This window comes from Miscanthus floridulus, chromosome 16, assembly GCF_019320115.1.
Source record: "Miscanthus floridulus cultivar M001 chromosome 16, ASM1932011v1, whole genome shotgun sequence".
Lineage (NCBI taxonomy): Eukaryota > Viridiplantae > Streptophyta > Magnoliopsida > Poales > Poaceae > Miscanthus > Miscanthus floridulus.
The window spans coordinates 18596994-18611815 of NC_089595.1; the positions used below are offsets into that span (position 1 = coordinate 18596994).

The 14822-nt window shown below is 47.1% G+C and overlaps 3 protein-coding genes and 1 pseudogene across 3 annotated transcripts; 3 read left to right on the top strand and 1 right to left on the bottom strand.

The window, feature by feature from the left end:
• Positions 1-1243: 1243 nt before the first annotated feature.
• On the top strand, positions 1244-4546 carry LOC136512352 (probable glutathione S-transferase DHAR1, cytosolic). The gene is made up of 6 exons (XM_066506319.1): positions 1244-1574; positions 1697-1787; positions 2946-3092; positions 3629-3746; positions 3969-4109; positions 4201-4546. Exons 1-6 carry the CDS (start codon positions 1505-1507, stop codon positions 4285-4287), a joined length of 654 nt encoding a protein of 217 aa, XP_066362416.1. The 5' UTR covers positions 1244-1504; the 3' UTR covers positions 4288-4546.
• Positions 4547-4683: 137 nt separating this feature from the next.
• LOC136512353 (probable glutathione S-transferase DHAR1, cytosolic) lies at positions 4684-8978 on the top strand (annotated as a pseudogene).
• A 260-nt stretch (positions 8979-9238) lies between these two features.
• On the bottom strand, positions 9239-10120 carry LOC136510360 (uncharacterized). Its single transcript, XM_066504838.1, has 2 exons — positions 10069-10120; positions 9239-10011 (listed from the first exon to the last, which is right to left on the bottom strand). Exons 1-2 carry the CDS (start codon positions 10118-10120, stop codon positions 9239-9241), a joined length of 825 nt encoding a protein of 274 aa, XP_066360935.1.
• Positions 10121-11307: 1187 nt separating this feature from the next.
• Positions 11308-14016, top strand: LOC136512177 (11S globulin seed storage protein 2-like). Its single transcript, XM_066506157.1, has 3 exons — positions 11308-11600; positions 12768-13491; positions 13609-14016. The coding sequence occupies exons 1-3, from the start codon at positions 11402-11404 to the stop codon at positions 13766-13768; spliced, it is 1083 nt and encodes a 360-aa protein (XP_066362254.1). The 5' UTR covers positions 11308-11401; the 3' UTR covers positions 13769-14016.
• Positions 14017-14822: the final 806 nt, after the last annotated feature.

Consider the following 14822-nt stretch of genomic DNA (forward strand, 5'->3'; position numbering starts at 1 on the left):
TATACACCTAGCTATAGGTATTATGAGTTCAAAGAGATATACAAATATTAATAGAAAGAGATATAGGACAATGCTTTCCTAAAATAAAAATAATATAGAATATGTTACAAAGTAAAAAGATATTGAACTCACAAGACCCAATTTCAAATGTTTCAAATGGACAACACATTGTTGACTCACCTGGTCTTCAACAAAAGGTATGAAAAGGCAAGTTTAAACTCAAAATCAACAACTTGAATCCGATTTTGGATTAAGAGAGCTTTGAACTTAAAACTCCAATATTTATATTCTTTTTAACATCGAGCTTAATACTTTTATTGACCCAGAATTTTAGGTCTTTATTAAATTTGATATAAAAACTTTGAACTTGAATCATGTGACTTTAGGTTATGAATATAAAAACACAAGAAGCAGGACAAAATCCTTCGCCTCGGTTTTGAGCCCTTGTCCTTATATCTAAGGTTGGCCACCAAAAAATAACTTTAGGTTATGAATCTAAAGAACTTTCAAGTAGAATACGAACTATGCAAGGAAAAAGGTTTTGAACTCAACTCCAAGTAAAATATTAAAATTATGAACTCAACCCATAAAAAAAAGAGGAATTAGGCATCCACATGTCACCTTGTTTTTTTTTTCGAGAGAGAGGGGATTACTGTATTAGCTACCATATAGTTTGCAAAACATAGTCTCAGCAACAATCTTTGGTAGTGGCAAGCCGAAAAAAAAGAGTGCCACAGTAGAATTCATGCCGATAAACTTTCTTAAGCTTGATTGTACTAATTAGGCACCATAAATATTAATATTGTTCTTATATAATATATATTTGATCAAAGTTGAAGAGAGAATACCATAAATACTTATTTAAAGTATTTGATCAAAGTTGAAAAGAGAATCCCCTCTTTACAGCAACAGAGGAAGTATTACCATTCTCCGTCGATAGTGAGGCGTCTGTGATGACTTCGTGAATTTCGAGATCTACCGGGGTGAGTGTACGTACGTGTTGGATGTCTACGTCGTATCGTGTAATTTAAAAAAAAATATTACCCTTCGCCGTCTCCATTCATCATCATTCGGAAGAAGAGAGAAGGCCACGTCGTTGGCAAAAGGAGCAGCAGCGCGCACCGGAATCTTTTGAGGAATCATCTTTTGTCTCGTCTCGTTCAGACGTTCACCCTTTCTCAAAAGCGCACGAGAGGGAGCGAGAGCGACAACGCGTCCTGGTTCGTGCTACCAACACCTCCACGAGGCCTCAAACACGGCCCGGTTCCCGAAGGCTCTAGAACCGGGCCCACGGAAGGGACCGTCAGCTGGCCCCGCACGTCAGCGACCCGCGGGCGCCCGTCCCGTCCCTGTCCGGTGCGATCCCTCTGCTATAACTGCCGGTCGGTCTCTCCTCACCGGCCCACCGCAAGGCAGAACACCTCCTCGCCTCGTCACTCGTCAGATCGACCGGGAGGAAGGAAGCAAGCGGAAGCGAACCGATCGCCGTCTGTCGCCAATCGCCATGGCCGCTGTGGCGCCGGTGGAGGTGTGTGTGAAGGCCGCCGCGGGGAAGCCCGACACGCTCGGCGACTGTGAGTGCTCCCCCCGTCGTCCCCCGTCCCCCGCGCTCGATTTCGCCCGGAACCCTAGCTGTCTCGCTGATCCTGGTGTGGTCTGGTTTGGTTTGGATGGGACTGAAACCTCCTGCTTGCAGGCCCGTTCTCGCAGAGGGTGCTGCTGACGCTGGAGGAGAAGAAGGTCCCCTACGAGGTGAAGCTCGTCGACATCGGCAACAAGCCCGAATGGTCTGTCTCGCTCCCTCTCTCCCCTTTCCGCCGCTTGTTATTATTATATATATTTTTTTCCACAGGAGCATTCTGCTGTTCTGCACGCGGTGTCTCACAATCGATTGGCAAAGCGCCGCTCACGTCGTGTCTTTTTTTTAATAATAATAACATCTTCTCTGCTGTCCTGACTTCATTTCCAGAGACCAGAGGTTCGGTCACCTCACTGTGGTAGACTGGGAACAGTATTCGAGACAGGGAATCTTTGCGTTGTCTCCTTGTTTGCTTTGGCCATGTTTAGTTGCCTAGAATTCCAGAACTTGCACTATGTGAAAAGAAGATTCCCCGTCACATCAAACTTGCGGTATATGTATGGAGTACTAAATGTTGACGAAATCAAAAACTAATTGTACAGTTTGGTTGTACTTTGCGAGACGAACGTTTTGAGCCTAATTAGTCAACGATTGGACAATTATTACCAAATAAAAACAAAACGCCACAGTGTAGCTACAGTGCGCAAATTCAGCCGGCGCCGAATCCGGTGGCCAACTAAACGCGGCCTTTGTAGAATTGTAGTATTAATGTCTAGTGTCTAGAACTCTAGATCTTTAGTGCATTCGGTGGATGTGGTAGATTTCCTTTTTTTTTTTGTGAATGATGTGGTAGATTTCCTTGATCTGACTGACTTGCAGCCTGTAACTGGCACTGGAAAAATCCACACAGCTTAGTCATGAATTCTGTACTATTCGGCCCCCATGTGTCCTGCTGAACTGATCTCTCTGGTGATTTTTTTTTTCTAGTTTCAAGGAATGAGCTGTAGCTTAATACTGCCTCCTATTTTTAATATGTGACGCTGGTTAGTAGCTTTACCTGGGAATTCTTATGCATCCCATCCTCCCTCCTCCTCTATTTCTGAGAACTTAAAGCTGTCTGGTCCATCTGCATATGTCTTCCCTGATGAATTAGAGTTCTATGGTGTACTTGGATTACAACCAGTTTATGCGCACTAGAGAAGGTTTGAGGTTTTTTCAGTGTAATTTGAAGATTGAAGAGGATTTTGCGGCTTCTATTTTTTTTTCAGTGAGCCAAGGGTGTAAGTGTAGTTAAGTCCATTTAGACTCTGTTTTTTTTTGTCTATTTGTAATCTTTTCATCCAACCTACTGTAATGGCTCTTTCAGGTTTCTGGAGATTAACCCAGAGGGTAAGGTGCCTGTGCTCAAAGGTGGTGATGGTAAATGCATTGCTGATTCTGATGTAATCACTCAAGTCATTGAGGAGAAGTTCCCAACTCCATCTCTGGTCACCCCTCCAGAATATGCATCAGTGTAAGATGTGTTGCTCACATCCATCTTGCTATGTTTTAACATGGGTGATTCTCTATTTCTGTTAATTCCTATGGCGTTAAACAGTTTGACTTGAAAGCCCCATGTTCTGAATGGAGCCTATGTTCTGCAATTATTATTTAAAAGGGTGAGATCTTAGTTGTATCTGCATTCATTTCAGAGGTGTATTATGTTCAAATAGCTGGCAGTTCATAATTCATTCACCTGAAGAATCACAATCTAGTAGGGTTTTACTTGTAATTTTCACAGGCAATATCTATACTAAAGAAAAAGGAAGTAATATATTTCTCAGGCATACTGGTCATGAGTTTCAGTATGAGAAGCAGCTGCAATAGGATCTGTCAAGCGTCTGATTTATAGCTTGTGAAATACTTGTAACTTGCAAGATTGCTATCTCCATTATTAAGTTTATTCTGAAGCATTATTTTGGGTTATTGTGTTGCTGTGCATTTCAATTTTGAGCTTCAGCAATTGTCTTAGTGCTTATGCCACATGATCTGATATGGTTGTAATGACAGGGGATCAAAGATTTTCCCAGCCTTTGTCAAGTTCTTGAAGAGCAAGGATGCTAGTGATGGTTCAGAGAAGGCGCTTCTGGATGAGCTGCAGGCACTGGATGAGCATCTCAAAGCTCATGTAAGTTAAATGCTTGACCTCTTACAGTTTGATATGGCTGCTGCTTTCAGCAGGGAAATAGACACAACACATTCTTCTGTGCACTTAACCTGTTTGGATATGACACAGATTATTTTTGGTTTGATTTGATGACTTGGTGCTCTGGCATTGCTTAGTCTCACCATCATATCTGATTGAACCATGCCTTTCCTAACGTCATTATCAATACTCTGGTGTTTGCAGGGCCCCTACATCAATGGGGAGAACGTGTCAGCGGCTGATCTTAGCCTTGCGCCAAAGCTCTTCCACCTCCAGGTCGCACTGGAGCATTTCAAAGGCTGGAAGATCCCAGAAAACCTAACCAACGTCCACGCCTACACCAAGGTACACAAGTGTTCAAGTGATTGCATTTCACTATCAGCTCCATAACCTGTACTAGAATCAAATAACCGAGCTCACTTTTGTCTTTGTGCAGGCTCTTTTCAGCCGTGAATCTTTTGTCAAGACTAAGCCATCCGAGGAGCACGTGATTGCGGGATGGGCGCCCAAGGTGAACGCATAAGCGCCTTCTGCTTTGGTGCTACCTGGTGGACTCCATCCATTTATCTGATCAGTCGTTGTCAGTGGTGTGGATAGGTGTCGCGTCTGTAGCCTAGATGCATGATTGAGTTGGAATAATGCAGTGCCGTGTCTCGAGTACTCAGTTCTGGCTGTTGCAATTGTGCCTTACCTTCTGTTGTCGGTTTCGTTCGAGACCATGGGCATCTCTTGATCCTATGCTACTGTAAGGTGGGTACCAAATAATGGGCTGCTTTTATGCTTGTGGTGTGCATTCTTTTTTTCTTTTCTTTTTTGCCTCTCATCTGGGTACAGCTGTAGCATCTGTTCGTACACACGCATGCCCACTCAACACACGCACACTACACACACCACCCGTGTACAAACAAACCTATAGCTACACTCAGATCTGAAGATCGCGTCTTTCTTGAGATCACCGAAATCCTCTGATTTCGTAGGCGACGGGCACGTCACGATCCCATTGTGGCATCACGCGAGAGGCAAACGCTTGGAAATTATTTGCTTGCGCGAAGCAAGCGGTGCAGAACCGGGGTTCGAACCCTGGCCGGCCAGCTCCAACCACCGGAGCTCTGCCACTGCGCTACACGCGCGTCCGCTTGTGGTGTGCATTCTGTTGTGCCTTGCTTTCATGATTTTCTGTTCTCCTGTGGTGAATTGGTGATAGCCTGAGCATCAGGTTATCTTATATATATGGGCATATTTCTGACCTGGATTTTTTTTCAAGCACATGTTAATGAAACTGTTTGGTGCAGTATTCAACAATATCTGACGAGTGATTGTCAAAGTGCTACTCTGTTCATGTCCTTTTTTTCTACATTCCAACTGTTTTGGGGCAGAAATTTCTCTGCTATCTTGACTTCGTTTTCAGAGGTTCGGTATGGTAGACCCCTTCTCAAGAGGGTGCTTCATGCTGGAGGGAAAGGAGGGGGCTCCCTACCAGATGGAGCTCATTACCTCAGCAACAAGCCTGAATGGTTTGTCTCTTTCTCCTCTTTCGTTTATTATTTTCCAGAACAGCATTCTGCAGTGTCTGACTAATTGGCAAAGTGCTACTCAGATCGTGTCTTATTTTCTTTTCGCTCCAATTGTTTTGGGGGCAGATATTTCTCTGCTGTCTTGACTTCATTTTTTCAGAGGTTCAGTGTGGTAGACTGGTATTGGAGTGGCAACAGCGTATGAGACAGAGAACCTTTCTGCTGTCTGCTTGTTTGATTTGGAGATATAAATGATATTTAGTATTTTAGTGGATTCGTTGGATGTGGTAGATTTCCTTGATCTGACCAACTTGTAGCCTGGGACTGGCATTGAAATCCACACTGCTTAGTCTTGCATTATATACAATTCAGACCCATGTATCCTACCGAATTCATCATCGTCTCATCGGGTCATCAGTGTTCTTCTCTAGTTTTCAGGGACAAGCTGTAGCCTACTAGAGCACTCTTGCGTTACTTTTGTGCATTTTTTTTTTCTTTTGGGACTTAAGGCCATCAAAGAATATAAACAGAAGAATATAGATATAGATACATATTAAGTAGTAGATAGAATATATAGAGGTATAGAAGAATATATTATTATATTATATTATATTATAGTAAGTAGTAGATAGTAGATATAGAGATATATAAGAAGAATAGATATAGAATAGATATAGATACAAATATAGATATAGAAGAGATAGTGACTGGCCAGCAACCTATCAGGTTCACTTTGTATATAAAGCTGGGCCCATGCACGCAGCTTGCGCCGCAACACATCATCCAAGAAGCACTGACGGGAGAAGCTTGGGCTAGATACACCAATGGCTGCAGGGCACAAGAACACCACCACAGTGGCGCTCCTAGTTCTGCTGCTGTCATTGATGCTCTCTTTGACAGTGTCAGTGGCGCGACTGTCCATTGCTACGGCCGTGGAGGTGTGCGTGAAGGCTGCTGTCGGGGCTCCTGACAAGCTTGGCGACTGTGAGTGCTCCCGTCCCTTGCTTCCTATCATCTTTTAAAACCACATCTCGTTCTCATTTCGACATTTCCCAGTCCGATCCGACCCAAATTAAAACCCTAGCTGTTTCGCTGACCTTGGTTTGGTTTGGATGGTTCAATGGAATTGCCAGGTCCTTTCTCGCAGAGGGTTCTGCTCACTCTGGAGGAGAAGAAAGTCCCTTACCAGTTGAAGCTCATTGACCTCAGCAACAAGCCTGGATGGTCCGTCTCGTTTACCTTTCCTGTTTATTTTCCAGAGCAGTATCCTGCAGGGTCTGACAACTAGTTGACAAAGTGCTACTGAGGTCGTGTCTTATTTTCGACACTCAAGTTGTTCTGGGGCAGAGATTTCTCTGCTGTAGTTTTCATAGTTTCATTGATAGACTGGTACTGGACCAGGAAGGCGGGAACAGTAGAAGACAGAATCTTTGTGCTTTCTGCTTGTTTTGCTTTGGAGATTTTAGATGATATTTAGTGGATTCGTTGGATGTGGTAGATTTCATTGGTTTAACTGAATTGTATCCTGGAACTGGCATTGAAAACACTGCTTAATCTTGGATTCTATACTAATCAACTCTTTGTACTGAATTGATCTCATTGTCTCATCATTGAATTCTTCTCTAGTTTTCAGGAACAAGCTGTAGCCTACTAGACTTATGTTGGAATACTTGTGCATATTTCTTTTGGGACTTAAAAGGCTGTCAAAGAACATAAACCCCATACCGTTGTTCAACAGTGAACATTCAGTATCTTGTCTGGTAGAGTTGCATATGTCTTCTTGAATGGATTGAGTTCTGATCTACTTGGATCACAGCCAGTTTAGGGGCATTGGAGAAGGCATGATGTTTTTCTCTGTGAAAGCCATTAATTATTAAATGTTGAAATTACCAAAACGACCTTCTCAATTTGTGTGCTGGCACTTTCGGAATTATACACCCTCCCATCTGAATTTGTGATGACTTTTCTAAATTTGAAGATGGAATAAGATTTTGCAGCTTTGAAAATTTCAGTGAGCCAAGGGTGTAAATTAGCCCATTTGGACTCTAGGGTTTGTCTGTTTGTGATCTTCACATCTAACCTACTGCAAAGACTTTTTCAGGTTTCTGAAGATCAGCCCAGAGGGTAAGGTACCTGTGTATAACGGTGGTGATGGCAAATGGATTGCTAATTCTGATGTGATCACCCAAGTCATTGAGAAGAAGTACCCAACTCCATCTCTGATCACCCCTCCAGAATATGCATCAGTGTAAGATGTCTCGCTCATATCCATTTTACTAGGGAAGGAGCTAGGTCAAGTATGAATTCCTAGGGAATTTAAAATATTTTAATGTGAAATCTCCATGTTCCAAATGGGTCCTAAGTTGAACTGTTGTTTGTTTCAGAAAATCCTTGCTATATATTTAGACCTGTAAAGTTATTTTTTAGGTCTCAGTAAAACCAACATTGATCGCTAAAGGTGCCTCGTGTACTTGTAATTTTCATTGGTAATACCTCCTAAAAGAAAAAGGAGGTAATGCATTTCTCAGGTATATACAGACCATAAGTTTCAGTGGGAAGCAGCTGTACGATCTGTCACGCCGTTGATCTTTAGCATGCGAAATACTTGTAAATTGCAAGATTGCCATCTTCTTTGTTAGGTTACTTCTGAAGGGTTACTCTGGGTTCTTGTTTTGCTGTACATTTTCAGTTTTGAGCTTCAGTAACTGTCTTACTGCTTAGGCCTGATGATTCGATACGGTTGTGCTGATAGGGGATCAAAGATTTTCCCATCCTTTGTCAAATTCTTGATGAGCAAGGATGCTAATGATGGTTCAGAGAAGGCACTTCTGTATGAGCTGCAGGCACTGGAGAAGCATCTCAAAGCTCATGTAATAAGTTATAAATATTTTTTTGATATGGCTGCTGCTTTCAGCAAGGGAATAGACACTTCACACACACTTCTCACTTAACCTGTTTGGATATGACACACTGCAAAAAATTTCGTTCGACAAGGCGCCATGCTGAGCGGGCCCTGCTTAGTCTTACAATCTCATCTGACTGACTGAACTGGAACTTCCCCTCCCTGACGTCACTATCAATGTTGTGGTGTTTGCGGGGCCACCCCTATATCAGCGGGAAGAATGTATCAGCTGTTGATCTTAGCCTGGCGCCGAAGCTCTTCCACCTGGTGGTGGCGCTGGAGCATTTCAAGCGCTGGAAGGTCCCAGAAAGCCTGTCCAGCGTCCACGCCTACACCAAGGTACACAAAGTGCTCAAGTGACTGCGTATTGCTGTCAGCTCCATAACCTGCTCAGTATCGAATCATCTAGATCGCGTTTGTCTTTGCCGCAGGCTCTGTTCAGCCGCGAATCTTTCATCAAGACTAAGCCAACCAAGGAGCACCTGATTGCAGGATGGGCGGCCGAGGGTGCCCGTGTAAGCCCCCATACCCATCGTGCCTTGTTGGTACCTGGTGGACATCCCCGGTTCATCTGATCAGTCGTTGTCAGTGGTGTGGGTAAGGCGTCTCGTCTGTAGCTTGGACGCATGATTGGGTTGGAATAAAATGGAGAGTGCCATGTTCTGATTACTCCCCAGTTGTGGCTGTTGCAAGTGTGCGCTTTTTTTATGGACCTAACATTGCAGGTTTGGCTCGGGACCATGGGCATCTCTTGGTCTTTTATGCTATGGCGGGCCATTTGGATGGATCCTTGAATTATCTGCCTGGACCTAGCAGCACTCCTATGCGTCTGGGGTTAGACTGTCTCCAACGGCGTAGGCAAACTACAACCCAAACCTAAAATACATCGTGCACAGTATTTTTGCGTCCCAGAACCGCGCTCCAACGGAGGACGCATCCCAACACCCATTTTGCGTACCAGCACATGATGGGAGGCAAAGAAGGGTCGTCTCTCTCCACAACGCAAAACACTGTAGGCATCGGGTGGAGCGAACGACGACGGCGAGGCGTGCCTACACCTAGAAGCTCCGCGCGGGGGAGGTTGCGTCCGCACCGTCGGGGGAGGTTGCCCCTGCTGTCCGGTCCGCACTCGCCCTTGCTCGCCGGTCCGCGTCGCCGGGGCTGGCCTCGATCTCGCCAGTCCGTGCCGCATGCAGGGAGGCGGAGTCGACTGTGGGAGGTGCTCCTGCTGAGGCAGGCTGCGCCAACGCCCGACGAGCAGCCTCGAGGTAGGGGGAGGGGGAGCGCTCGTCCTCGTCGTCAGTGAGGGAGATCTCATCCCATCGCATGGATTTGGACCTACCGGCGGAGGGGGAGAAGGGGACGGCATCAGGGGAGAGAGGGGCCGGCTCTGGTTGCGGCGGAGCACTGCAGGATCCCATGGGCGACGACCTGGTGGCACGTCGCGCCCCGGACGACCCGCCGCCACCGGGGGCGCACTGCAGCGGTGCTGCCCGCGCGCCGGCGAGCGACTGCGCCAAACGCTCCAGCTGAGGAAGGGAGGAGCACGGCGGAGGAGGAGGTGGGGACGCGGACTCTGGCGCCAGCGCTGTTTGGCCTTGGCGACGCCCTTGGATTTGGCCCCCTTCATGGCGGATTCGAGCGGCGACACGGAGCGCAGCAGTCAGATCCGCGCGGGGCGGAGCGAATCCCGCTCGCCGCCGGGCGAAGCTGGGACGAATCGAGGGCGAGTTGCCTCTGGTGGCCCGCGGGGATGGGGAGGGACGGGAGGGGAAAGGGGGGAAGGGAGGCGACGGCCGCTGCAGGAAGGCGGGGGGCAGGCGCAGGGGATCTGTTGGAGAAGACCGAGATTTGCGTCCGCGACGCTTTCATTGTAGATGACCTATACCGTGAATAGGTATCGTGTTTGGGTCGTTTTTGTCGAAGACAGTCTTAGGCATCCATGATCCATCACAGCCTCAGCCTTGAAGCGTCCAAAATCGGACGTTTAGGAGAGCTGCTAGCGCCAGGCAACCATGCTCAATTTTGAACACGTGAGGTGATGATGGATTTGACTGGCAGGAATGTCTAGGAATCCTCTTTCCATACAAACATGCCCTGAGAGCGTGCATCTACTGTAACTGTAACCTTGGTACCCAATGATGGCGTTTGTGGTCTGTATTCTGCTGTGCCTTGCATTCATTTCATGGTTACCTTGTTCTCCTATATAATATTATGGTGGATTTGTGATCGCTCGCCTGGAAGCAGCAGGTTGTGTGGGCATATTTCTGATTTTAAGTGCGTTCTAATGAAAATGGCTTGGTGCAAAGTAAGCGCGCATTATATGTTGGTGGTTATTATTATTATGCGCACGATGCATTCCCTCGTGGTTCTGCGATGGCGACGTCTGTAGATATTCTTCGGCCCTCCTTTATTATATAATTATCTTCGAAAAACGAATAAAAGAGAGTTAATCGTGGAGCTTGAGCTGTTCGCTTGTTCGTAAACGATCGTAAATTTTCAGTCGGGAACAATGTTTTTCTCTCATACCAAACCAGCCAGCAGTAAATAATCCACGATCGTTTACGGCCTCCCGAACACACATGATGTGTTAATCAGATGGGTTCGTCGTCAGAACAAGAAATTCTTATCGTTCTTATTATATGACGGATAATGAATATTATATTATTTTGTTATCAGTGAGCTCAGATTCGAAATCGACCAAAAAAGATTCGGTTGGGAACGCCGTCGTGTGACGCAAGCCAAACCTTGTACCACGCAACGGGTTCTCGAAGGAACCCGTGCCGTTTCTGTGCTGTGCACCCGTTGGACAAAACGACACGATGGAACACGGCGCTAGGTTCGTGCGTGCGCTGCCAAATGAGCTTCTCCCCTCAGCTGAGGACTCGCACGCACAAAACGCCTGAGACTCCGCAGCGAGAGGAGCCCAACGTTTAAACCCACGCGCGTAGGGGACGGGGAAAGGAAAGCTGTTGTGAAGCAGCCCGCAGCCCGCCCGTGCGTTCCGTTTTTACATTACATACAGGAACAGGATGATGGGGGAGAGGATAAACTCGCGTGCTATAATCTGCCCGTTAATCTCGGATTCGCCGTTATCCGATCCCGCTATAAATAGGCCCCGTCGCCTCCTCCTCATCTCATCTCACAGACACTAAAGCCCCCTCCGATCCCGATCACCACCACTTCCGATCCATCCTCGACCCAGCCTTCCACTTCCAGCGATGGCGGCGGTGGATCTGACCCCCAAGCAGCCCAGGAAGGCGTACGGCGGCGACGGCGGCGCCTACTACGAGTGGAGCCCCGCCGACCTGCCCATGCTCGGCATCGCCTCCATCGGCGCCGCCAAGCTCTCGCTCGCCGCCGCCGGCCTCGCGCTCCCCAGCTACTCCGACTCCGCCAAGGTCGCCTACGTCCTGCAAGGTCTGATCGGTCGCCGCCTCCTCTGCTCTTACCTCTTACAGCATCTTACAGCAGGGCAGGTTGTTCAGTATGTTGCTGACGCTGACGTGTGCCTTGTGTTGCGATTGGATTTGAATTAGATTAGATTGGGAGGAGGTGGTGGTGGGGGATGTGTCAGTAGTAGTTGAAAAGTAATTTGTTACCGCATTACTCGTTCATAATTTTGCAATCACGTGTTCGTAGTTTTGACATTACACGGATCCCTCTGTTTTAGTTTGGAATCGTGGTGTGGGATTGGAGGTGGGGGTCAGGGGCTGGACATCATCTAGTTTGCGAACTAAACTGTGCATGTCGACGTGGTTGGATGTTCTAATTTGGTTTGCATGGTTGTGGGTTTCAGATTGGTAACGTACTATGGAGAAGAGAATTGAGTCATTCCTGCTCGCAGTTTTATTGCGATGGCATCAGTTTGTTATAATCTAATCTAATGGGTTATATTCGTGCATCAGATCTCGAATTAATTTGCTTAGGAAATTTCGAATTGAATGGTCTTCTGCTGTTGTGGCAAATCGTTACTAGTTTGATTTATCGTGAAGTCTTGGTTTATATGAAGTAGGGGTCGTGATCGCGCTGCAGTTGACTTTTTCCAATGCCATCTCACTAATTTGTTGTGTTAGTTTGTGTATACTAGCTTAATTAGATGTTCTCTGTTCTGTAAACCCTTCATTGCAGTGAATTGAATGAATTCCTGGTTGAGTCATTCATGCTCACAGTTTTATCAGCATGCGAATGCGATGGCATCACTTTGTAGCTGCTTTGTTATAATCTAATCTAGTAATAGATTTATATTCGTCAATCAGATCTCGAATTAATTTGTTTACAAAAATTCGAATTGCATGGTCTACTGTTGTGAATTAATTTGTTTAGAAAAATTCGAATAGCATTGTCTACTGTTGTGGCACGTCGTTACTAGTTTGATTGATGATCGTGAAGTCTTAGTTTAAGTTGTCGTGAATCGAGCTGTAGTTGAATTTTCCAATGGCATTGCTGCCATTGAATTTTCCAATGGCATCTCAAATAGCTGTTCTCTGTTTTGTAAACCCTTCGTTGCAGTGAATGAATTCCTCATGTTCCCTGGTTCTGATTGATACATAGTATATCTGATCTGATGCTTGAACCGAACCGCAGGCACTGGCACCTGCGGCATCGTCCTGCCGGAGGCGACCAAGGAGAAGGTGGTGGCCGTGAAGGAAGGCGACGCCCTCGCTCTCCCCTTCGGCGTCCTGACATGGTGGCACAACGCCCCCACCGCGTCGTCCGACCTGACCGTCCTGTTCCTCGGCGACACCTCCAAGGGCCACAAGCCGGGCCAGTTCACAAACTTCCAGCTCACAGGCTCCACTGGCATCTTCACGGGCCTCACCACCGAGTTCGTGTCCCGCGCGTGGGACCTGCCGGAGGCCGACGCCGCGAAGCTGGTGTCGAGCCAGCCGGCCTCCGGCATCGTGAAGACCTCCATCGCGCTGCCGGCGGGTTCGGCCAAGGACCGCGAGGGCATGGCGCTCAACTGCCTGGAGGCGCCGCTGGACGTGGACATCCCCGGCGGGGGCCGCGTGGTGGTGCTCAACACGGCCAACCTGCCGCTGGTGAAGGACGTCGGTCTGGGCGCCGACCTGGTCCGCATCGACGCGCACTCCATGTGCTCCCCGGGCTTCTCGTGCGATTCGGCGTACCAGGTCACCTACATCGTGCGCGGCAGCGGGCGGGTCCAGGTGGTCGGGCCCGACGGGAAGCGCGTCCTGGAGACCCGCGCTGAGGGTGGGGTGCTCTTCATCGTGCCTCGGTTCCACGTCGTGTCCAAGATCGCTGATGCGTCCGGGATGGAGTGGTTCTCCATCATCACCACCCCCAAGTAAGTGCATTGTTGCATCGTGTCGCGTCGCATCTTCGATCATTGAGCTGTTGATTGCGTTCGAATTGTACTGGACTGGAAATTGACTGAATGGTTTGTTTGCAAACGACATTGCAGCCCGATCTTCAGCCACCTGGCGGGGAAGACGTCGGTGTGGAAAGCCATCTCGGCGGAGGTGCTGCAGGCGTCGTTCAACACCACGCCGGAGATGGAGCAGCTGTTCCGCTCCAAGAGGCTCGACTCGGAGATCTTCTTCGCGCCTCCCAGCTCCAACTGAAGCAGCCGGAAGCCGGAAGCCGGACGCCCACGCCTCAGTGTCATCGTCGTCAGGTCATGGTTAATAAAGAGAGTGTCGTCGTCGTCGGCTTGCTGCTTCTTGAGTCGTTCAGTGCGTCGGTCGGTAGTCTTAGCGTCATCAGGTCAGGGTATTAGAGAAGAAGAGGTCCCGTCAACATTTAAACTGCAACTGCTTCGGAGATGAATACGATCGCTTTTGTTAATTATTATTATTGTGGTGGTTAATTATCTTCTCTTATTAAATTTTTTTTACTGCTGCAATAGTTGTTAAAAAAAGAACAGAGCAAAATGTTGATGGTTTGCCTTCCAACTGAATCATCTCTCAACTTCTGCGCCCGCTTCAGTATCAACATTCATATAGTCAACTGAATCAATACTTGAGGCAGGCACCTCGCGTTGCTCTGCAAAGGAATGTTCTGAAGATACTTTTGGAGTTTCCAAACTGCACAGAGCTCACCGTAATAGGACCACCTTCAAGAACATGTGTAAATGCAGGGGTCGCGAACCGGATGGTACACAACTTGGTTTTGGATTACAAAAAAGGAGGCGAGCTCCCTATCCCTCTTTGTCTTTCCACTTCCCTCGTTCAGGAACAAACATTTCGTAAAATTCTTTTGGTGAACCTGGTATATGTAGATTTGCATTGCTAATGAATTTGTCATCTTCAATGCAAGTCTGACTCCTGGTCCGTAACATCCCTTTCATGCAAGGATTCATTATTGGATTCACAATCCTGTTGCAACAGATCTTCTGGAGTCTTCAAAGATGCTTCACAGTTTAATGGGTTGCATCTGCTAGTATCATGTGGCTTTGTCCATTTGAAGGAGGGGAGCAATTTGCACTGTTGTTGGTGTTTCACGGACTCATCTCCTCTAACAAGTGGCCTGGGACGAGCTGTTCTCCTGCAGAGTCAAATGGAAATGCAGACAGCACGCTTTCGCAGCAATCTGACGAAAGTACTAGTAGTTAAATATATAAGAAAAAATGGATTCAGTGGAGAAAACATGTAAATTTTAGAATGAGAACAATAGTTT